Source organism: Leuresthes tenuis, unplaced genomic scaffold (assembly GCF_036924035.1).
Source record: "Leuresthes tenuis unplaced genomic scaffold, fLeuTen1.0.hap1 SCAF_24, whole genome shotgun sequence".
Lineage (NCBI taxonomy): Eukaryota > Metazoa > Chordata > Actinopteri > Atheriniformes > Atherinopsidae > Leuresthes > Leuresthes tenuis.
The window spans coordinates 18,083,986-18,109,011 of NW_027325378.1; the positions used below are offsets into that span (position 1 = coordinate 18,083,986).

Consider the following 25,026-nt stretch of genomic DNA (forward strand, 5'->3'; position numbering starts at 1 on the left):
GCACATGTGTCCAGCAGTTCGAAGGCCTAAGTCCATCAAGCAAACAGACTGCACACCTGGCTGAGCCCAAAACATGAAACATATTATCATGATATTACTCCTGGAGAGTTGCAGTATAAAACTGAAATGAAGCCTGTGAGGAGCAAAGGCAGAACATACATCTTTATCTGTGTCCACTTACAAAAGGTTATCTTTCATACTGCTCAAATGTTACCTGATAAATGTCCTGGTAAGTCTTAATATTTCCACTGCGGGAGGCCCATTTGTCATCGTTGGGATGGCGGACAGAGTGGGGCACAGATGGGAACCCCTCCCTCGCGCTGGCGTTGACGTACGAGCTGCGGGTCGAACCAGACGAGCGCGTGTGATTGATAACGCCTTGTGCCTGGGTCTTAACCACGAAGAGGCAGAACTCACAGGCGGGGCTGGGACCTAATGATCTACAACGGACGTTACAGTTACACAAAAGCATTCATTAGATATTTGTCTGTAAAAAGTCGCGATTGGCTGTTGAATAGCACTCAAAGGAAGCAGTCGGAATTGTTCAATTCTGGTGTTTTTCTTCTCTGGAGGACACTGAAATCAGCTGTAAACATTAAAGTGTCATTGCTGAATCTGTGGCAGAGCACGATATGGCACCTAACAGGTTCTGGGTGGGAACCTGCTGGGTGGCAAAGGCCACCCTGCACCGGTGAAGGTTTTCTCAAACAACACATCGTTCATTTCGAATTGCTGGAAACAGCAGGATGAACTGAAGGTTGCTTAAAGCTCATCTTTTGCTTCGAGAGGAAATATGCAGTCAAGGTGACCTAAAGAGAATACAACAGAAAAGAAAATCTTTGACGCAAAATATATTCCCTATTGCTGGTGTACAGACAGAACAGTGCAAAGGTCCTGAGCCAGCCTTCATTTATTTATGTAGAATGTGCAAACATAAACCAGAATACAGTGTACAAGGCAAACAGAAATAAAGATTTGGTTTTATCGACTTTGTTCTTCAACACAGCCTGAACCCTCACTCTTTCTTGTAATTTCTAAAAGTAGTGCTCCAGGCTTCTTGAAGGACATACCAAAGTTCTTCTCTGGATGTCGGCTGCCTTTTGTTCCGCTCTTAAGACGATCCCACACTGCCTGAATATTGTTCAGCTCCGGGGAAGATTCAGCCCTCCTGCAATTCATTTTCGCTCCACTTCTTTTGTCATTTGATTTACCTCCCTTCTTTTCAGCTCGTTTCCGTTCCTTAAGAATAGCTTCTCGACAGCCACCCGTGGAGATAATTTCTGATGAGGTTTCAGTGAACAGTTCAAATTGGTTCTTTGCTAAACCTTCTGTTTTGTGTAGGCACAGCACTGGTTCATCCCTTCAGTTAGGTATGAACCCAAAAAAAAGAAAAAGAAATCACTCTCTGAGTGAAAAAGCAGTCAGTGTCCAAAGAAAAACTTCCAAGTCTGGCTCCTTGGAGGCAAAATATAAAGGACCGAGAGGCGGATCAAACCTTTGAACATTATTGTATGCATCATTTACATTTGCAGCCTCATGTTCCTGCATTCCGGCTCGATTAAAAACAAAACCTTCAGTTTCATGCAGAACAGCAAACTTAATGTCCCCAGTCCATAGAGTTTAGAAAAGACTTCATACCACCGGTTTCATGTGTTGCTTTGTGTGGCAAACTAAGAACAGGCTCCTTTTTTATTTTTCCCCTTTCAGTTATTGCTAAAATGTCAACAGACACATTGTATAGAAGTCTTAAAAGACCACATAAACTGAAAAGTTTCCCTCCTACTCCCACACGCTGTACGTTTCCAGTATTGCCTTAAACCAAAACAAGACAAAACTCTTATTTCCAAAGGTTTACTCAATAATCACATGGAAGTAGCCAGCAAGGGATTGCAAAGGTAAAGCATAGCAAGTCCCAGCAATTTTCCACAGCCTGCAGTCTGTTGTGTTTGTTTGCCGTCTTCTCAGCACTGTCTTTTTTCCCCTGTTTTGACAGCCTACCATCTGCTGCAGAGTCAACCTGGATCTCACACACCTTCCCCAGCCTGTATTTACTCTGCTCACAATACTTTCAAGTTTGAGAGAATCGGTTGCGATCCGTTGGTTGAGATGCACTCGCGATCCGAGCAAAAGATGACCACGGATACTTTAACGAAAAATATTTTTATTCGACACAATATTAACAGAAGAAAAAACTGCCTCCGATGACCACCACCTGAAATTCAGTCGAAAGAGGGAAGAGGTCAGTGTGGGAAGAAGTTCAAAGGAAGCCAAAATAGCACAAGAGAGACAGAAGAACAGAGAAAGAAATGAGCAAAAAGCTACACAGACACAGCTCCGACAAGAGGAGCCGAAGAGTTTCCAGCTCTGTCTGCACAACAGTCAGTACAATGTGCATCTATCTGCTTTAAGGGCTTCTTTCTTCCCAAAGGATATGTCAGAGCAAGGATACAAATGGTTCTGCTGGGCCACAATATCAAGTCTTGGCATCTTGAATAGATAAAGTGCAAACACAGTGGTGAAAAGAAAACACCATTACAATGATAACAGGTTTGGCGCTGCACAGACAGATATGTACCACGGCATAATGAAGAGTTCAACGGCCATTTTAGTGGCGTTCCTTTGAAAGAGCTCCCAAGTTTTGTTGGTCCGACTCACCTGTTGAGTTCACCGCTGCTTCGGTCCTTTCTTGGTGTCTGTGTTGTCCTGTTTTGGTCTCGCAGATCGAGCAAATTGCTGTGAATTTACAGTCAAGGTCTGTATCTGCATATATCTCCCAAATCTAGACTCCTGATTAAGTTTCTAAAACCATTACTGAAACATAACACAACTTGACTGAAAAGCTCATTTGACTTTTAAAAGAGAGGGATTCCAGCTGCAGAGATACAATCACAGATTTGATATTCATACAGGAAACGTATCTATTTTGTACCCAAACCTGCACAAAGCAGCTTCAAACCGCACTTCGGTCTTTGGGGATCCTCTGCCTCGTCTGGATTTCATCAAAGAAAAAAGTTTCCGAAGCCATTTCACTGCTGGCAATAACTAACCTTATGCCAACTCGGGTCTCGGGCCTCGCTTGCTCTGCGGCAGATTCTGCCGATCACAGATGGAACTTTATATAAATGAATATATACCGGGAGCGGCTGGCCTCAGCCTGTGGCCTCAGCCTGCGTTTAATATGAAATCTATGCCAGTATGAACCACACTTCCTGAATGCTTCAAACTGATCCGATCCAACCTCAACACATAACGTAAACTTACTTCTTTTTACAGTTAAACACCGCATGAGACACTTTGGAAAATGTGTCATGTCAACATGTAAACAGCTCAATGGCAGAAATACGTCCTACTGGATTTTTCATTGCATCTGGTGACACACTAAGTTCAATTCAATTCAAAATGTCATCTCAAGGCACTTCAGTGATCTCACTCCTGCTCTACAACGCATGCTCAAGGTTGCCAGGTCCCCCTATTATGAGCTTGGTTTGTTTTCATAGACTGGGCTGCTTGATTCTGTCACGAGATCTGGCAACACCAGCTCCGGCGAGTCGAGCACGGAACAGGATTGAACTGGATTTAGTCTTTGCTTTTTTCACCTTAGTCACTTGTTAATTATTTCTTCCTACATTTTCATAGGATATGTCGTCCTATATGCGACTCGTGCATAAATTATAAAAAAAAAAAAAAAAGAGTCAAACCACCTCTCGTGGCCTTTTCCTGATTTAACTCCAACGTTCGTAGGATAGGATCGCGGTTCCGTCTTTGAGCTGAACATTAAAACACCATCAAAAGTCAACGGCCTTGTTCTGTTGGACAAGTTCAAAAGTTGGTGCACAATTATCTGTGCAGAGCAGGTGGTGGTGCAGAGCTGCCAGAAATTAGTCCCCATCCACCTGAAGACAAAGAAGGCTGACGCCAACGCCACATCTGTGAGGGGGAAGGTCTAAACCAGAATATACATTATGTGTAATCTGCCCTGCAAAACCCTGCCATGTCATGCATGTTCCTTTTTCACCTCAGTCACTTTTAGACATTTTCTTCTACACTGATGCTCACGAAAAGCCCTTCCTTCTCCTTTTGACTGAAAATTAAATATTTTTACTGTCTAAGCCCTGTAAATACAGCCTGGATTTATTTACACTCTTGCCCTTGTTTGTTCCTGCAAGAGTGGGGGAAAAAAAAAAGGATACAACGACGAGGGGTTTGTCATAAAGAACAAAGCCGTTGGTTTCCCGCAGGGCTTTCTCTGCACTCTGCTCATTGGGTAGTCCCACGAAGGCCTGTCCTTTCATCCGTCCCTCCTTCATCAGCACAATGTCAAACCTGAGGAGCAAAGCAAAGCAGGGACACATCATTACGAGCTCGTGGCCCGGCCCAGTCAACAACATACAGTGCCTATTGAGTGCTACAAGGGGAAGACGTTATCTGCCTCTGATGGACGTGAAACAGAATGAGTAAACGAGAGGCAACAACCTGCAGGTTTCAATCCCAAGCAACTGATCTTACTGGGCAGCAATTTAAGCCAAAGACAAGCACCTAGGGGGCTTCTAGCTGATTTATCATTCAGCAGAGGACAGGCAGGTGAGGGACGTGTGGCTTTTCTCCTCTCTGAATGGAAAGCGCTGGCAGCGAGCTGCAGAGCGGCTCATCAAAAAAAACAAAAAAAAAACAACAAATCAATGCTAAAGGTACCCAAAAACTTTATTCACAGTGACATGTTTGGGCTAAATGGATGGTTCCACATCTGATTAGCACGTTATAAAACTTATTCGTGTGAAAAAGAAAGCGCATCCTCGTCCAGGTCAAACGTTTTGCTAAAAGATCACCTGGTTCTCCTCGGGTTTGTAAATTAGGTAAACACATCCAGAGATGAACAGCAGCGCGTCACATAATGCACCGTGTCACTGTTTATTTAGCAAAAACCTTTTAGACTAAACTAAAGGGATGACACGTTCAAATCTTATGGTAGAAACATTTATAAAGAACACAAATAGCCTACGCTGTAGCTTTAAATAAGGGAGATGTAAAACGCTGCACTCTTACAGTTCTGAAACTTTGGAAAGTAATTATTGTTAAATAAAAGGGGAAAAGAAGCAGTACAACGATAACTTAGGGTGGAGTAAAGCACCTGCCTTACAAACATCGGATCAGGATCTTAAATGAGGCCTTATTGGTCGAACTACATCGCTTACTCCTCTCCTCAAATTTAGTTTAGGAACGGATTCCAGAGGATGGTGAAGGTGAAATAAGTAGCAAAGTGCAGTCAGCATGAATAGCTCAGTGGGAAGAAGAAATAAGTCACGATTAAAGTGGACTTCTCTTTACATACATGTTTCTCTCGGCTTCTGACGAAGGGTCAATGTATCTCCCATAGATGTACTTCAGGTCCTGGAAGACACGTTTGGAAATTCAACTTCATGCATTTCAAATACAAATCACAACAAAGGCAACAAATGGCACTGATCAGCTCAACTCTGGGAACCGAATACATAGAATGGACCCACCTTCTCTTCCACCTGCTTTGCGATGTTCTTCACGTACAGTCTGCAGGTCGGCTCGCCCGCTTCGTACTTTTTAAACACGGACATTCTTTTTATCTCTGTTTTTAAAAAAAAAGAACAGAGTGAAACAAAAAAATGGGTACAAAGAATCACACAGTCTGTGTTTTTTAGACCAGTGAAAAAGGTCTTGTTTTGTTTTTCTGTGGTCATTCTTACTTACGTACACAGACATGACCAGCATTTAGAAGTACGCCATGTTTACGTAACCCTAAGTGATAAAAGGAGCTCAGGAGCCATTTCTAACAGCTGATAAAAGAGAATATGACATTTAAAATACATCACAAAGAAAACAGACACACTTTGCGCAGTTCAATATTTGCCTACGTAGTTTTGGCCTGTTTTACTAGTAACCTGCGCTGTGATTGGATAGTATTGATTCATTCGTTTCCTTTCGTTTTATTGTTTTACTGTTTGCTTTAAGTGTTTGTTTTGCACCTCCGATGTAGCCGGAGTTTGTTCCATTTACGTTTATGGTGCCAGGTTTCCTCACTGTAACGCTGAGCTATAAACACGATGGCACTTCCTCAGTTCTTTAGCCCCTTGTATTGAGACGTTGTTCGTGAAATCCTTCGGTCTGTGTTCTTGGAGGCAGTTTGGCGCTGAGACGTGGTGTCGGGAAGTATCGTGTTTTAATTGCTCTTTCTTATTGTTTCTGCCGCCTTTGCTTCTAAACTCTCTGACTGACAGAATAAAAATGAGTTTCTTAAAGAGCCCTCTGAAGCACTTCACTGTTGTTTATGTGAGGCTTCAGTGGATGCCGGCCCTCCTCTTGGCTCAGATGTGAAAGAACAGCGAGCCAAAAGAAGCTAAATTGCACCTTAAATCAGATCAGATCTTCAGTCTGGTATTATGATTTAGTCTGTGACTAAGTCCACTGAATCCTCTGTTAATAGACAAATATTAAACTTGTGAGTGGAAGCTGGAAAGTAGTAAACAGTAGTTTGTTTTTCCACAATTTGCACTTTTCCCATTTTCTTTAGCTGCTGAGCCCCTTTTAGCTCATATTTACCATCTCTCGACAGCCGTCCTTTCTCTAATTCCTTCCTTGAGATGACATCCGACGTGAGATCCAGCTCGTCGTCGCTGTGCTCCTCTTGCTGCTGGGATGCCTGCGCGCTGGGGTAAAGCTTCCCAAAACCTTCAGCCGGCGCCACCTCCTGACTGCTGCTGGGGGCGCCGTCTCTCTCAGCCACTTGGATTGGGAATTGGAGGATGTAAAAAGAAGTTTGTCAGACGGTTGTTGTACTCATTTTAGCCCAAAACATTTATTAAATCTCTCCCTCGGAACGTGGTAATCGGTGTAATCGAACTCTCTTTCGCGGTTGAATATGAATAATGCAGAAAGTGGAAACCGGTGGTTCAAACTGAAAGAAGTCTCAAGAGGGAACAATCGCCACATTCAGTCGGTATCAAATAAAGAACCGAGATCAAAATCCACTCCTGTTTTTCAAACATGACTTTGAAAGGCAGCAGGGACTCTTTTGAGGACTGCATGAATGAACACACACACACACACACACACACACACACACACAGCAGATGAAATTCCTGAGAGCAGTGAGCCTGTACAAATCCAAGAGGCAAAAGAAAGCTCGTCATCCACATAAGGTGCATGTGCGCGGGCGCTGGAGCAAGGAGCGTTCGGGAGCTTTTCCGATACGCTCGGCAGAAAACTAGATCACTGCTTTCAAAATTATAGTCCTTCTTATCTGTGCCCCACCTCCCGTTTTCATTCAAATAGCTTGTTTATCGGCTCGCACTCCCACCCCTCCCCAAAACAAGACTAATCCAGAAAGCCACCTGTCATAGTTTATCTCTCCTCTGCCTTTAGGAAATCTTTTGTGTTCGACTTTGAGATCTATTTTACTTCTCAGGGCCTTGGCAGGGAGTGCAGTTGCAGCTAGAGAGAGGGGAGATAAGGCGAAGCACACAGCTGACAAGAAACACAGACTGTGCCCTCGATGACATTTGCTCATACAGATAATGGCTTAAAACCTTTCTTGGACAACTTTCTGCTGTGATATGCCGCTGTGCAACACTCGGCTCCGACTTCACCCCGAGTAAGGACTCGAACTCAAGTCAACAGGAGCAACAAACCGCCTTCTGTCTCAATGTGATAATAGACAAGATGTATACAATGTTTCTTGCAGTAAAGAGAGTGCCACTTGGACCAATGATGCATTGGTCCATGTTTTTGCAAACTAAAGCATTATATTTTGGGGCGGGCTGATCATTTTAGACTAAATAAACACTAAGGGAGATATCTGGGAAGTGTGGGTGCCGGAAAACGATTGGTTAATTAGTAACGACACTCGTTAATGTGGTCTTAAGACTTTGCTTTTTGTCGGTTTCGGAGACTTTGGTTTGTGTGTGATCCTTAAAAAACTGGTACTAATACGCTGCCAACGATAAGATATTTCTAATTAGCACTGAATGACAGAGGAGTAACCCGAGTTAGGACAGCCGCTCTCACACAAGCACCACTTCCTCTTAATCCACTGGTAACCGGTCGCGTTTATGATCCCGCTGCAGTGTTTCAGCGGTCGGTTAAATCTTTGTTTGACCTGAGCCAAATGACCGAGAGAAGCGTGGCTGAGCTGCAGCTGAAGCTTCTGCTCAGCGTGGCGTGATTCTTTTACGCCGTCGTGATGCATAAAGTAACGGCAGAAACGGCGTTCCTCGGGTAAAATAAGCATCGCACACTTCTCGACATGAAGACGATGACGTGCAGCAGCCTTAACAATGTGGAAAAGCCATATTTTTCCACATTCTTCCATCCATCCTCTTTCGCCACGTTTTACACAAGCGGTGCACGTTTGGAAAACCGGAATGACTTGTCGGTGCGATACACGTCGCGTTTTGGTGGCGACTTTGTAAAGGTGATCGTATCGAGCCTCGGTTCAGTCACTGCGGAATGTTGCGTGTCCGCTGGACGGCTCTTTCACATCAACGACTGAACCCCGTCACTTCAGCGCATCAATGAAGCCAAATGTGTCCCGTTTGCTAAGAAGAATTTCTCCTAAAAGTAGGACCAAACTCCGACAAACAGCAACATGTGGAGTATTTGCCGAATGCCCTCACCTATTCAATAAGGTCATAAAAGAGAGTATTTATTATTATTGGACGACTCAAATCTGCCACATTCCCCCTTTTGCTGCTTCTATAGAATTATTAGCCTTCTTCAAATAGCTTCTTCTCCCCTCTATTTGTCACAATAATTACTACAAAAATAATCAATTACCAAATCTAATTTCAGGCTGAATGCCAAAGGCTCGCAGCTTCAAAGCTCTTCTTCTTATATACTTCTGCATTTTCAACTTAATCAGACAGAGTTAAGAACATAATCAAAATGTGTTTTTTTTTTTTTTTACTAAATTGGTCAAATTCAACGGACAAAACATTGGAAGCTGAGCCCTTACCTTCGCCGTCATCATCAAGCTGACCGGTCCCGCTTTCTTCGGCAGCCGCCGCCTCAGGAACCGAAATGTGGAATTCAATTTTCCTCGGACCAGCGGGGTTCGGCTGCTCAAACACGTCGGAGGGCTGCAGCACCGGAGCGCTGCAGAGAGCAGAGACGGAACACCACTCCCCTTTCACAACAGCCGCCAAAAAATGAGCCCACAATAAAGCAGGCTCCTGTGAGGATGGAGCGGGATTCTTTTTTTTCTTTTTAAATTCTGGTCAACATGACATATTTCCCTGTCTGCACACATGCTGCCAGGAGATGCTTTGTATGGAATTACAGCTTAGAAACAAAGTTTGTGGTCTGTCGTTGAGGGAGTGAGTGTGTGTGTGTGTGTGTGTGTGTGTGTGTGTGAAACAAGAGGGTTTCCAAGCCTCTTTATGAGAAAGACTTATTGTCTTCAGATTGTTGTCCTCTGTTTTTACCTACAAAGGAATCCGGTCTCCAGATGAATTATGAGTGGGGACTGTGACATGCATGAGTGCTTTCGGTGTACCTCTGAGCGTCGGGTTTGGGAGCATAGAGCAAATCCTTGATCTTGGGCTTCTTTCTTTTCGAAGATGTTTTCTGTCTCAGGGGTCTCTTGCATGCTTGGTTGACCAAGCCCATCAGACGAGCAATCCTGAAATAAAGCGAAGGGGAAAGAAAGAAAAAATAAAAGCCTCTAAAAAACAACCCCTTCCCCATCGGAAAGCCTTTTTAATCAGCTCGCTGGTGATCAGTGACGAACGCTGCGTCGGGAAAACATCACGAAGGTCGCGTTGTCTCAGGAAAATGTTAAGTCTCATAAATGCGTGACACCATCTTTTCCTCACCTCTCTTTGTCTTCGTCATCTCCACTTTCATACTCCGACTCTGCCTCACTTGACAGTTCCATCTCCTCTTCAGGTAAAGGTGGGTAGTCGGGCGGGAAGGGGGGGGGCATGGGCATGTGAGGAGCAGGATGCATATGCTCAAACTGCAGGAAACAAAAGCACAAGGACGGGCCTTTACACGTTAGCCCGATCTCTTTACAGGGAAACGTGTGCAAACACAAAAGGAAATAAAGTATTTGAGGTAAGAATTCCAACAAGCTCGGGCGCCAGCAGAGCTCCTTTATGCTTCGACACAGCCTGAACCCTCTTAGACAAGCTTTCTTGTAATTTAAGTAGTCTTCAGGAATAGTTCTCCAGGTTTCTTGAAGGAGCTTCCAAAGTTTTTCTTTGGATTTTGGCTGCTTTTTGTCCCGTTCTCTTACAAAATGATCCCACACTGCTTCAATAATGTTGAGCTCTGAGCTCTGGGGAGGATCCATCCCTCCATAAGACCTGTTGCTACTGCTTTTAAGTACAGTTCCATTTGGTTTCCTTCATTAAGAATTGTTTCTTAACAACCACCCTTCCACAGAGACCATTTCTGATGAGGCTTCTGTGAACAGTAGAGGGATGAACTGAAGAACCAGATGCAACTCTTTTTCCCCCCATTTCGTATGAATAACATTTTCAGTTCCCATTCATCTACTATAGATCTTTTTCTCGGGTCTGCCAATTGTTTTGTCGTCCACTACTGCTCCAGTTTATTTTTTTTAAGAACACACTGCACACCATGCTGAGGCATGCCCAGTTTTTTGGCCGACACATTGTGGTCAGGTACAAGAACTGGACTGAAAATCAGTGTAAAAGCAGCCAGTATCCAAAAAAATCATCAAAGGAAAAAAAAAAAAAAGGTCTTCAACATACTTAAATGCAGCATGTTTGAAAGGATTGAAGATTTTAATTGAATTGCAGTTTTTCCTTGAAAAAGGAAAATGATTCTTTTTAGCTCAAGTTATATGTGATTTTATGACGGCTTCCACCATCTATAAACCAGCAAGGACATTGTTGGATTTGACAATCGTGTGCAGAGGCTTACCATGGGTGGTCTGGCTGTAACAGGGCCAAAAGGACACGGCAAGTTCATCTTGTTCATCAGATGAAGTACCTGAATCATTGGAAATACAAGCACGAGAGCTGTGACAGCTGTGGAAGATTCCTACCGCAATCTGGAAGAGAGGCGGTTATATAAACACGCCGCTGCTCTCAAACAGGCAGGCTCCATATGGAAAACAGATCGCCAGGCTTTTTGCATACAAATACTCGGATGAAGGTGAGACTGAGGCTGAAAGGGAGATACCTGTGGTGCAGCTGAGCGTTAGGCCAGCTTCTCTGTTACACACTAGCACCACCAAGATGTCAGCACAGGAAGTAGCAGCGCTGAAAACCCAGTCTGCACAGCTCCCAGGGAAATGTTAAACCCATAACTCATGCTTCCCACTTATGCTTTATTATTAATACTTGCTCCCTAAATTGAAATTTAAAAGGCAAATGTTTGCTGTTTGATCTTTAAGAGCATGGACGAAATTCAGGAACCTCAGGGACCCTTATTCTAGATCTATGTTTTTATTTCAGAATGTGGATGCTCGATAGGCATCATGTCTGCATACGTGTTCAAATTCCTGCTCATAAAAAGTGAATAAGGAGAGCATAAAAAGACCAAAACAGGCAAAAGCATATCGAGGTATTGGATAGAGGGATGTAGGAGAAACAGTGTTTACTCACCTGAACGTAAAACTTTGGCACGCTGATGAGGGCATGCGTTATGTTTGCCAGAATCCCGCTGGAAGGTGGTGGGTACAAATATTTCAAGGTGGGATTTGACTGAAATTTCAACCTAAAGAATTTGGAGAGAGAATGAAAACGGTTAAAAGCAAACAGCCTGAGACCCAAAAACGTGTGAACCGACTGCAGACGTGTGCCAACCAAACTGACTCTGACATCTTTAAACTTCAACACAAACGTGATTAAAGAAAATGACACATCCAAGTAATAAATACTTCCATTTGTCATTATTCTCAATCATTAAACAACCAGGTCGGATGACACATCGTGATGTTGTGGAAGAGATGTTACTCTGTTTCAGAAGGGCCAACTCACTGTTTTGTACCAAGCTCACAAAACAGCGGAGGAGACGATTAAAGCTACTAACAGACAACGGGAGGAACTTTAAGAAAAACACTGATCAGTGAGGCTAACTGAAGGGAAACGGGAGTTAAATTTGCCATTAGGCATGAATATCGTATTCTAGAGCAAAGGGAACAGGTCAAGTGGTCTGATGAGCCCAGATTTACCCTGTCCCAGAGGTATAAAGTGCAGCTCCCATCATGCCATCATCAGGTCAAGGGTCCGGTCAAAGAGTATCTTTTACTTCCTAAATACATGAAATTAGCTGAAAGTATCCAAGCAGCACGATAAGATTAAGAATCAATTAGATTTTTCCAAATGCAAAGAAAAGGAGCACCAATGCTTCCTGTAAGATCTCCTTTAGCAAAGGAAACACCAGAACATCCTTTATGAAAGAAAGGAGATAATTCCGTCCCACAACAGTTTGGCACTGAACACGGACACAAAGACATGAGGCAGCAAACAGCCCCACAAACTTTAAACAGCTCAAGTTACATCCAGCTCTGTTCCCACAAACTTAAGGGGAGCATATCAACAAGTAACAGAGCTTTTGTGATAACGTCAGTACAGCGATTTAAAACACCAAAGCTGTAAACAATAAAGCAAGCAAGGCTGATCACAGAATCAGGATTAGCATTTGCTAAAGGAGAGTTCAAAAGTTCAAAAGTTCAAATCCCAGAGACTAACACAGACAAATGAGTCAACGACTCAAACAAGAGTTCCTCTTCAGCATCCCAAAATATTCACAAATCCTTTCTTTACACCTCTTCCTTTCAGATCTAACACAACATATGATCCAACCATCAATATGTTTTCTCTTCTATGTCAAAGTTTTTCTTGAGCCTTTCATATTGCATTAGAAAACAGAGCTGCAGCAGTACAGACTGTCACTACGAGAGCGAGGGGTATCAAAGACCACCTGGACCCACCAACTGGAGAGACAGCCGGCCTGTCAGGCGCGTGCCTGTCTAATTGGACACAAGGCCCCTGTCAGCTCCCAAATGCAGCTCTCAGATACTCGCCCAGCTTTACTGTCGGCGAGCCTCCAGACAGCTTCTGCGTAGCAAACTGACAACACTTCAACAACAGTTGAAGAACGAGAGTCAAACATGCATGTTGAACCATCTAAGTCTAGTGTTGACGAGTCATTACTTTAAGCATAATTTGACACAGCCTCTCCTTACAACAAAAACCGTGCGAGAACCAAATGCACAAGTAATAAGCAAGTGAATAACACTGGAAACTAGACTGATAAATAATGGAACGTGTTCATTCTTACCCAAGGTTAGGTGCAACACTGGTGTCTATGATGGGGATATTTGGCTGTTTGCTCCCCTGCGTTTTCTGCTCTTCTTTGATATGTTTATCACTGCGGAAAGGAGGAGAAAGCTTTACACCACCAGGCGAGCCGCACAAGCATGCTCTGCGCAGCAAACAGCGTTGTATGTACCGACAGGTAATTCACCTGTCTGAGACCGGTGGGTCCTTTAAAACTGTGACGTTATCTTGGCCTTTCGCAAACTCCACAACAAGTGTCTGATCCAGAACCTCTAACTGATGGAGTCTGCTGAGAGCCTACGAGAGAAGTGATAAGCAGTGACCATCATCATCCGGAGGCAAGCTGGATTAAATACGGTGGCAATATAAGCAGATAAAATAGTAAATCTGATTCAGATTACTACATGAGAAAAAGAGCACTCACCTTTGTTGCCAACTTCTCACTTTTAAAGGTCGCAAAGGCTGCATGTTTCTGTGGAGAAGGGCAGATTTGTTCAGACTGGACAGTAGCTCAAGTGAGTTGCACGATTTCAAAGGTCACAGAACATCACTGAAGGGGAACCTACCAGACGGCCCCGGTTCGAGAAGACCCTGACTGACTCGGCTCCAAAATACTTTAAGAGGTCCTCCTTCTCCTCATGACTGAGCTCAGCTGGTAAGTGGCGGACAAGCAGCGTTTTAGTGCAGTTAGTTTGGGCCACGTCTTCATTCTTGTCCATTTTCCTGTGTATCAGCCGGCAGAGAGAGGCAATACACAGTTATAAGCCAGTAAAGTCCACCTCCTATAAACAGTGCCGTGTATTTTTTGTTACACTATCGTTAAAAAAGTCACATTGTAGGGCAACATTTATTCTTACCGACCCTTGCACTATTACGCTCCAAGAACCCTTTCTGTTACAACACATGGAAGACACGTCTATGCAGGTTTTATATCGTATATTCGACTGGCTCTTTCGAAAATACCTAACCCCCTCCGTAACGTCAAACAGGAGGTGTAGAAGAGTTAGGGACAAAGAATCTTAACACACAACATTTCATTAAAAACAAGATTAGCCGAATTAGAGAATCAAACCTGATCATTTATGAAACATCTTCAGGCATATTCTAAATGTCGTACTCGATTGTCGATAAGCAAAGCAAAGTTAAAATGCCATTTATTTTAATGGCGGCACTACTCGTCAACAGGTTAGCTCATTGCTAACGCCAATGCTAATGTGAAGTAAACTCGTGCTGACCACTCGCTTCATTTTAATATCTGGTTCCTAGGCAGAGTTACAAAATAAAATAAAATAAAATAACAAAATTCAGCAAAGCACAAGGCATTCAAAGCTTCCTGTGACAAAGAATCCAAACCTCACGTATGAACACATTTCATATCATACCCGCCTCTGAGAGCAGCCTGTAAACAAACTTGCTTCCGGAGGTCTCTTCTTCTTTGGTGAGGTTTTACGGCAGCTAATTTCCTAACAGATGCACTACTGCCATCTACTGGACTTAGGTAAATCCAAAAATAGTGACATTTCATCTAATAGACGATTTGTTTATCTCCTGTAGTCATTTCAAGTGTTTGTGGTTTTCAGATCATTTCCTGTAACCATGTACCAATCTTTCTGCCAAATGTTGCTCTACAGAACTTGGTTGACTGTTTTGAAAACCCCGTTTTCATTTCAGTGGCATGTCTAACAAAGAATAAGCACCATGTTTTATGCCATGTGATACACAAAAGTACTCAATGATATTATGTTGTCCCATTGGACAGCTGTTGTCACTTAACTTCTGCTGCTAAAGTAAGCAGAAGTAAGGATAGTTTAAAACTCATATCCATCCAATGAAGGTTACAAGTATGCAATCAGAGGGATGTCATGCATTTAGTCCTGCTTATCACTCTTATTCAAAAAAGGTCTATGTCTACATGTTCCTTTTTTCCACCTTCTCAATCCATACAACACATATATGAGCTAGAACCCACATGAATGTCACCTCAGCACCTACCCATGGAAAGCATTATATCATATATCAAGTCCTGCCTATGGCTGGATGTGCCCGATAAACACATTATAGCTTAACTTGGTGTTTTTCCAGCAGGTATTTAATGCAATTTTTGTATAGTGTCTACCTATTTGATCAGTTAGATTAAACCAATAATCTATTCACAACTGTTTATGCTGTAAACACAGCACATAAGATATTGGAAACAACATTGTCATAATCACACCATTACTGTCCTACACTGTCATTCAAGCTATTTTAGGATCCAGTTTAAAGTTGTTTTTATTTTAATTTTTTTGGTCCTTATGGCTTGGCACCACCTTACTTTGTCCAGACTTTTATCGCCTTTTTACAGAGTACTCAGGTCTGTGAACCAATTACTCCTAGACGGTCCTAGATCCCGGCTGGAAGGTAGAGGTGACAGAGCCTTTCTGATGGGTACTCAGTCTGTGGAGCAGCCTACATTTTCAAATGAGAGCTGCCCAGGCTTTTGATCACTTCAAAATGCAGCAGGAAACATTTTCCTTCTCACTGTCTTTCTGTCCTGGTTGAAAAGGATTTAACACTGCACTTTGGTTAACTGTGGTTGTTTTTAATACAGTATAATAATACACTTTGCCTCGACTTTAATGGACATGTGCAAACTTTCGGCTATTCGGAATTAACGGCTGAATATATTTCAGGTAATGAATTTTTGTCCCTCTCTAGAGGCCACAATGCTGAATTGCAACACTAAAACATATGAAAGTCATACAACTGGAAATAAAAGAGATCTTAAATTCTACTATTGCTGTTTAGTTATTGTGGTTATTTTTAGTCATGCCTGTGGTGTTGATAGAATTCAATATTCTTGTTCCGTAGTCAAATATAAATCTCTGCTTGTCGTGGAATGTGATGCGGCACAGTGAACAGCCACACACTAGTAGCTGTTTTTCACCAGCAGATGTCAGCCAAACCACACGAAATAATAACTGCTGCTGCACTTGAGAGCAGAGTTCCCTGCGTGTTCAAGCTTTCACTTTCAGTCGCAATATATCCTTCAACAGTCGCAAGTGAACCAAAGCAAAGAGTTTGAAGGTTTTTCTATTTCAATTAAAGCCTGAACCATGTTAGAATGGCTTTTGCCAAGTTTTTGTTTATCTACTCAATGTAGATATTTCTCAGAAATTCTATAGAATATGCCACCTCTAGTACTGAAGTGATTTTGTTTTGTTACTGATACTACTGTGCCTATATGAGAGACTGACAACCAGTTAGGGAGGGTCTGTTCTTCTCCTGTCCAGCTTGGCCTTCATCGTCCCATCCCCACCCAGGAGAAAATCTCCCCTACACTTCTCAAGATGCCTCCAAATTCCTGGCCAAATGAAGCCTTTTCTTTGACAAGCAAGGCTAGGGCATTCCTCTTCAGGGGGACACAATACCCCCTTTCACCGTGGCCTGGCTCTGAAATTTCACAGGTGATGGGAGGAACGGTAGACACTCGATCCTCCCTCCTCCCACTGACACAACACATCAACTGAGGGACAGGAAAAGGGAGAGATGCTGATTGGGAATGTGGTGGCTGCTAAGAGAGAGGGAAAACTGAGCTGAGGGTGAGAGAGGAGTGGCTTAGTTTCTCATGAGTGGGCTGAATGCAGTTACAGCATCTGATAGTTTTTGCTAATAAAGTCAACAAATATGTGTCTTGACAAACATGATGGTTGTGACACGAGGGCAGGCAGACACTATCTGATTGTAAGTGAAAAGCTGGTTCCAGCCCACATGGTAAAAAAAAAAGAGATGGCATGATGAAAGGCAAAAAAGTGAAACCTGAAAGGGTTTTAGCAGGTGAAAGACACGATTGTTACTGCTTCTATAGGCACGCTTAGGGAATAATCGTATAAAAAAAAAAAAAGCCTCTGCTTCTGTCAGCGGGACATTATAAAGTACAAAGCAGTCGCCATGATGAATATTAATGTTTGTAGTTTAGCTGCTGCGAGTGTCCTGGGACAGTTACATCAGATGGCTACAGAGTTAGTGTTCTTAGCTAGAGTTCGTCAACGGTCTTTAGAGAAATTCAGCAGCCCTTAATAAATCTGTTAGGAGAACAAAACGATTTATTTAACAGACACGCAGGGATGCACACATACTTTATGGATGCCATTTCACTCGTTGCCTTGGTTGCATGTAAACACAGCACGTTTTGACAAAACTTTGTCAGTTCCTGGTTGGCTTAGAGTTACAAATCAAAACTACTTAGTCAGGGTTAGAAATCGATCATAGTTAGGACTAAAGAATTGCAAAAATGGTCTGACCACAATTACACTAAGCTGTAGTCTGGTTCTGCTGCCCTGGAACTACCGATGTTCAATGAATATTCAACTAAAGTGTTTTGAATACTTTGTCTACTGTAATCTTGTCATATTGTTACAGGTGAGTTATATTCTAAAAATATCATATTAGTGAGATAACCCACTTGTTCTCACATTTATCCACACAAATCACAGTTGGTGCGACTGGATAAATGTCTTTGAGCAGCACTCAGAAAGTTGAGGCTGCGGGGAATTTTGGGACGGAACTGTCTTTCATGTGGGATGGTTCAGTGTTTCCTATGATGAGGGAGATAATAAATGAAGCACAAAAGTATCCGCAAACCAGGGATATTAGTGTGATGAGATATGATTCAGAATATTAGATGAAGAGTTATGCAAAGTACTTAGTGTCCTTTTTGTGGAATATTTTCCTAACAGGAGTAACTTTAGTGACTTTTCCTTAGTCCTTTAGAATTTCTCTGACCATGTTTCCTGAATCCCATTATGCTCCCAATGAGGCCTTTTTTTTTAGTTTTTTTGACAGTTCCTCTTTACCCTGGTAAGGTTTCAACAACCTGATTCAGACCTGTGTTTTTGGGTTCGGTACTTTCCTGCCTTATTTGAGCCAGTTTAACTAATTTAGCCAACTAGATATAAAAGCATTTTGAACAAGTTACTCATTTTGTCTTTTTACCCAGTGGAATGAAAAAGTGAAAATCGAGTTCAAACACCAAGACTTGATGGAGGCAGCTGCAAGCGGGTTCTAAATAGATATCGATCTTGTCAAAACTCTCAGTATCTCTGCGAATTCCACAAATTAAAATAGCTTTTTGTACATGCAGTGGGTCTTTCTCTCACAGAAAACATTGCCTGAAAGGCTTTGTTGACAGTCAAAGCTTTTCTTCCCATATTTATCTACATCACCTTGAACACTTGAGATAAATGCCTGCATTGTGGTTAGGTTTGCGCCCCTCAAACAAAGAACAAGCAGCTGTCTTGAATGCAACCATCTTTCACCCATCAGGGCTGACTGAGCCTTTCAGGAATGAAGTCTTAAATGGCAACAGAGGTGCTGCAGTAATGTGATGTGAAAATGAAACATGTCAGAATTTACACGAACAAAAAAAACACCAAGTTGCTTTCTGAGGAAGCCAACATCAGGGACTGAACTGCTAACCCTGTAGGTGGTGGATTGAGAACCCTACGGGCAGAACTCCTGTGCTGCTGACTTGATGTTTTTGTGACACTCACTTTAGAGAGATGGTTGCTAAAAACAGCGGGAGTCCTATGTGTTTTGGTGGGTGTTCTCTGTTCGAAAGAATCATTTATCACTTTGACACATTAAGACACATATATATATATTTTTTAAATCACCAAATGCAGCTTAAAGTATTTATGATATTCTCTCAAAAGCCATACGTGTAAATGATAAGCAGAACTGCAAAAAAAATGACAGCTTCATTGAAAATAGTCTTCTACAGGACTGTTTTTGACAGAGCGTCTTCTTGTGTTGTGTCTTCCTCTTGTAGAAACACCTTAGTTCTTTGAAATGCTGTGCACACGATCCAAAAAGGTTAGGTTAGATTAGGCCAAAAGAGGGGATATGAGTTGAATTAATTCTACTTCTCTATGGACAGTTATCTATCAAAACATTTTCCAACCTAGATTAGTTTTTAAGAAAGAAATATGAAATCTTTCAAAAGGTTTGAGCTGAAAGGGAATAATCCATTTAGTTAAACTTTTAATTACATATTACAGATCTTAAGATAGTGTTTGCCCTAAGACCAAGGTTTTTTTAGGACCAAAATTATCCAAACTGAATAATGCTGTGGCGAAATTATCTCCCCAGGTTCTGCACCTTCATAAGGGTCCTACAGTCCACATCGACTCCCCATGGCCTCTGTGTTGCCCTAACTGAACACAGAGGAAGGACTAAAACACCTTCAATGGTAAACTCAGGTCATGTCCAGCCTTCTAAGCTGTAAATGGCCTCTTTCATGGCTAGGGCAGTGAAAGGGGAAGCAGGGCCCTCTGTGGTAGGATAGTGTGGATTTTCATTAGTCTTCATGGAAACTCCATTGAGTTTTCTATGGTGTCCGTATATCGTGCCTCATTGTGTTGATAGAAATATTTCAAGGATAACGACAGATTTATTTGGCTGGAAAACTTGCTTGGACTATGTTTGACTTCCGTGCAACAACTCCATATGAAAGAGCTTTTAGAATATCCTCTGACATTAAAAAAAAAAACTTAGGACAGTGCATGCACCACCACATATCTTGTTGGTCATACCCTTGAATAAAACTCTTAAGAACCGCCTATAAAGAATCGCCCCCTGAACACATTTTCAATTTCTTCCTTTAAGAAATCACAAAGTGCTCAGAGCTTGGCAGGAGGAGGAGTTGAATGGCACCTTAAGCACAGCGGCTTCCGTCATTTGCATGAAACAACTGCATGAAATGTTCAAGATCGACATATGACAACCGTTTTTTTCCCTTACATACAGCCAACACAGCAGACATGTTTGTTACTTCCAATTTAGAAAGAATTAGAGTAGAAAGCAATCATGGTTAGAACTAAAATACATTCTTTTTACAAAGCGAACGTTACCTCTGTGGACATCATTTACACAAGTCACACGCAGTTACTCTCATGAGCACTAGAGGTCACGTATTCTTTGAATACGAACACAGATCATTTCAGACTCATAGGCATTTGTCTCCTACGAATATCAATACCAGTCTTGAACATGTAGATTAAGGACCTGGAGCGTCACTTTCATACTAAAGCTCAAGATGTAACCTCTGAATTAATGAGGTTTTTAATGTGTTGATGTTATTACTCTTGGTCAAGCTGTTTTCTTTTGCTTCCAGATCCTTTGCTATACTAAGCTAACCAGCTACTGGCTCCAATTCCATGAATGATTTCACTGTGCAGATACAAAAAAGGATATCAAAATATTCCAAATCTCTCCCAGTAAAGAAATCCTTTAACGATGTCTGCAGTAAGCTGGATATGTTCCTCTTCCTGTTCGTTAAAAACTGTGAATGTGTTGGAGTCTGTGAGTGTGTGTGTTTGACAAAGGCCATCTCTCGGATTGGTGTGGAATGTTTGTACAAAGTGACTTGGGATGTGAGTCTGTACTGTCTTCTCTCTGAGAGCAGTGATCCCTCACTGTAGCCATTCATGATTACAGAGTTGCTATGAGTTTGTCTCAAAGTTTAATCTTCTGAATGTGTTTGGAGAAGTATGTCTTTGCACGAAACAAAGTAGATCTCTGAGGCACAGAGAAAAAAAGAGTTGTTCATAACTGCTGAAAATGGTGATGGAACCATTTCTGAAGAATTTGGATCTACACCGATCCACAATAAGACAGACTGTGTTGAAATTGAGGAAATTCAGGACTGTTGTTACCCTCCTCTGGATTGTTAGACCATAGGATCACTGAAAGAGCAAGGTATAATAGTCTTAGAAGTCCAGAATGGAACCCAGAGTATCTTCAAAACCACTAAAGGGACACACGCACACACACGGACACACACACACACAGTTAATGTCAGAGGGCTGCTTAAAAAATGGGCTGATGAAACAAGAGATGAGTTTTAAAAGAGAAGGATTTTGTTTGGATAAAGACACTGCAGAGCAGCTAGAACCTTATTTTATCTATGAAACACGGTGGTGGGTGTATCATGGTTTGGGCCTGTCTTACATTCTGAACTATATAAGAATGAAATCAAATGAAAAATGTCAGGGCATTCACCTAGAACAAAGTGGGTAATGCAGGCAAAAAAGTGACCATGAGCACCATAGTTGCTGTACCAAAGAATGGCTAAAGACAAATAGACAAAACATGTAATATTGGGTTGATGTCCTTTACTATCATTCATAGTAGATTTAAGTCTTATTTTTCCAGTGGGATTTTAAAATTTGACCCCATGTGTTGTTTGCTCATAGGGCCCAAAACAACCTAAGATTGCATTTGAAAAATGTGACCTCTGGTGGTCGTGAGAGCAGCTGCATGTGAATTGTATAAATCTTTTTCCAACCTTGCATATATTTTTTTATATCTGACTTTAACCGAGTAATGTAATCGTCTAAACCCATCGAGGAAGTGCCAGTAGTTTTTCGTGTAATCAACTCGTATGTTAGTCTTGAACGTGTCTTTAACGGGCAAATGACTGAAAGAATTGCACATAACAGTAGTATAATGTCCTTATGGGGGTTTTGTAGCGAGTTAAAGCAAAGACTTGCAAGTGACCTTTGCACCATGGTAGAAATGGTCATACCAGTCACATTTAACACCTGACACTCATAGTGTAGAGGACAACAGTACAGTTTTTTATTTAAGTTCAAGGACAAATGACCTACATGGTCATCTCAGTTGGAGGACTCATTTATAAGTCACATTTGATAAGAAATATGACAAATCCTAAAGGGTGACAATTTCCGCTAAACTAAACTAAGATGCGCCTTACAAAGTATTATTGAAGTATAATTCAAAAGTAACTCATAAGCAATGTTCCTACAAGCAACTAAAGGCTGATTTATACTTCTGCTTCAAGCCCTTATTGGGGTCCTACCATTAGGAACACCATTAACTATTGCTGTTGTAAACAGGTAATGTTCAGAGACCGCTAATTCACTCCTTTTTTGAGCATGCAATGTGTCAAATGAGAGTTACTATCACCTAGTGTTGTGGCAGTATAACTGTGGACTGACATTGGGATACAGCGAAGAAGTATAAATGCTCATGACAGTGGTAGCCAGTATGGGCCCAACCTCACCGTGTAAATTAATTATCTTTGGGGAAGCAACAATAGAAGCGACAGGTTGTTCGCACTGTATTTGATTGATGTCAGAACACATTATGAAGTAATCCTTCATGCAGATACATTGTATGAAGCCATATGAAAATTCAAGACACATTTGGCGTCCAGATGTGCAATACTCTATGTAACAAATTATGATTTCATGATGCAGTTGTTTTTGCTGGTTTCTATTTTTGTAGAAGGAAGTGTATAATCCGTCCTTCATAATTGCATCAGAACTTTTTATTGTGACATGAAATAACTCAGAGACTTTTGTTTGATTGAAAGGATGTGCCTGGGAAAGGGAGATGCAGTGTGGCTGCTTAAAGCTTCATTAACTGGTCTGCACAGGTTGATAATAATGGCACAGAGCAGATCTCAGGCTCTGGACTAACCTCTAATTCTCCAGCTGTGTGCGGGCAGAGACATAAATAACATGATCTGCACAAGTCATTGTTTAAGCAGCATTTTACAAGAAGCATTTGATAACTGGTGATGTAGAGGAAATGGCCAAGCTCCACCTCTTAAGTGTACATGATGAGTAGGTTAAGAATCAACCTAAACATGTGCTATATATTCACAACAACATAAGTGTGTATTAAACAGTGTCTGAAACTGACCTAACATTAGACCGCTCAAAATAATGCAAGCAACCTTATGTTTACTTTTGGTGCCAGAGGTAACAAGTTTAAGTCTCTGGCTGAGACAAAAATAAAGCTGCAGCATTTAAATCACCGTGGTATTCTCCTTCTATGTGTTCTGAGGGTACACAATACAAAACATTCCCTACATTTTAGAATCTGTGTGAAAAAATATTAAATGCCACGTTATTTTTACTCAAACGAGTGCACATTTCTAAGTCTTTTCAATCATAAAATGATACCTCTGTTAATGCAAGCTGCACTTCCAATGGACAAACCGTTTCTGTACCTGGCTATGAAGGAGGGGGCTTGGTCACCTATTCTGGATTGAGACTGCGGAGTGAGGGTGAAGGGAGGTCAGAAGTCCAGGATTGAGGCAGAATGTGAGGAATGTTGCCTCTAGACCTGAGCACTGAGAAACAACGACCATCGAGAGATTCAATTTGTAGAGATTTGTATTTGTATTGGCTTAGGGTCACTGTTACAGGATTAGATATATTAGCTGATATAAGGAAGTTCCCTTTGCAGTCTATGTCTGCAAAGTTTTGCGGTCTCTGTCTTTGCAGTCCATGCAAATTAAACGCAAATGAGCAAGTCAATGTGACATGATCTACATGTTCAAACACTTACTGGGTTAGTCAAACACAAATTATACGGGTAAGATTTGCCATGACACGTCATGATGGGGTTTGTGGGATCCACAATGGGTTCTGGAACTATGTTGAGTAGTTCTGTACTAAAACTAATCACTACCTGTCATTGGGATTCATTCACTTGTTTCCTGAAATAAAACAATTTATGTGAAAAACAAGAAGTACTCAAAAAACCATACAGTAATCAAAAAACCATCCAGATCACTTGTTCTTACCCTTGAGCACAACCCATAACCGCGTCTTGTAAAGTATCACCCCCCACAAGCAGCAGCAGGCAAAAACTACTCAAATTTCGTCATTCTCAATTCTTTCCTATTACAAGCCATGACAAAATCCTCATCTGTGCCATCCTGTCTACCAAAGGAGTTCACCTGTACTACCTGGTGATGCTGCATTTCATGTCTGCTCAGTTGGTGCCAAGCTAAAAAAACAACACTCTAAGGTGTAATACTCTCTGTCATGCTTCCAACTTTCCGATAGTTTGTTCAATTAACATATTTATTCATTCAGTCCTCAGTACTTTTATACAACAACAAAGGGTTTTTCCTTTGGAGTTTGTTAAAGTAACATCCGGTGAAATTATTTTATCAAGTATACGGACTAAGAATTACTTGTAATTGACATTTCTGTGTTGTAAAGATTATTGTTAAAACGAAATGACACTTTAAAGAGAGTCACTCATCGTGATTAACTGATAGAATCCAGTTTCATTTCTTGAATCTGCAACTCCCCTTGAACAACCCCAATTTCAAAAGGGTGGGAATGCTGAACGTTGTGCCAAATGTTGTCAATTGTTGAAAAATCTGGACTGCACTGTGACTCTTCTACGATGAAGCCATGTTGTTATAACCGATGCAGTACGTGGTTTAGCATGGTCTTGCTGAAATATTTAAAGCATCCTCTGGGAAAAAATGTGTCTGGATGGAAGCTGATATCACTAAAACCTGCATATACATTTCAGCGCTGATGGTGCCCTTCCACATGTGCAAGCTGCCAGCTCCATAAGCACGAATGCACCCCCACACCATTAGAGATGCAGGTTGTCCCTCTCCTCTATGAGTCCATGATTTCCAAAATTAATTTCAAACTGGTTGTCTCTTCGCCTCAGTCCATTCATAAATAAGCTTTGGTCCAGATCAGGTTCACATACAGCTTCTTCTTCTTTTTATATAATGTACTGTAGATGATGGAATTCCAATGATGGAATGATGTCTTTGCAGTTCTATGTTGGGGAGCATTATTCTGAAATGTATTTTTTTTTTTTTTTGTAGATTGCCAAACCTCTGCCAGTCTTTACTACTGAGAGACTCTGCCTCCCGAAGGTGCTCTCTTTTAGTCCCAGTTATGTTACCAACTTGTTGCCA

At 41.7% G+C, this 25,026-nt stretch overlaps 1 protein-coding gene across 5 annotated transcripts; it reads right to left on the minus strand.

Moving 5' to 3' along the window:
* Positions 1–954: 954 nt before the first annotated feature.
* Positions 955–14,709, minus strand: rnpc3 (RNA-binding region (RNP1, RRM) containing 3). 5 transcript variants are annotated; one of them, XM_072378432.1, is made up of 16 exons: positions 14,667–14,709; positions 13,847–14,003; positions 13,705–13,752; positions 13,468–13,577; positions 13,282–13,371; positions 11,601–11,712; positions 10,915–10,983; positions 9,840–9,982; positions 9,521–9,646; positions 8,981–9,120; positions 6,571–6,753; positions 5,505–5,599; positions 5,330–5,388; positions 4,191–4,323; positions 2,656–2,733; positions 955–2,487 (listed from the first exon to the last, which is right to left on the minus strand). In XM_072378432.1, the coding sequence occupies exons 2-15, from the start codon at positions 13,997–13,999 to the stop codon at positions 2,665–2,667; spliced, it is 1,530 nt and encodes a 509-aa protein (XP_072234533.1). In that variant the 5' UTR covers positions 14,000–14,003; positions 14,667–14,709; the 3' UTR covers positions 955–2,487; positions 2,656–2,664. The 5 variants fall into 5 exon arrangements, with proteins under 5 accessions (XP_072234533.1, XP_072234532.1, XP_072234531.1 ...); XM_072378431.1 differs by having other exon boundaries at positions 955–2,212; positions 14,663–14,703; XM_072378430.1 differs by lacking the exon at positions 14,667–14,709 and adding an exon at positions 14,138–14,656.
* Between the last annotated feature and the right edge of the window lie 10,317 nt (positions 14,710–25,026).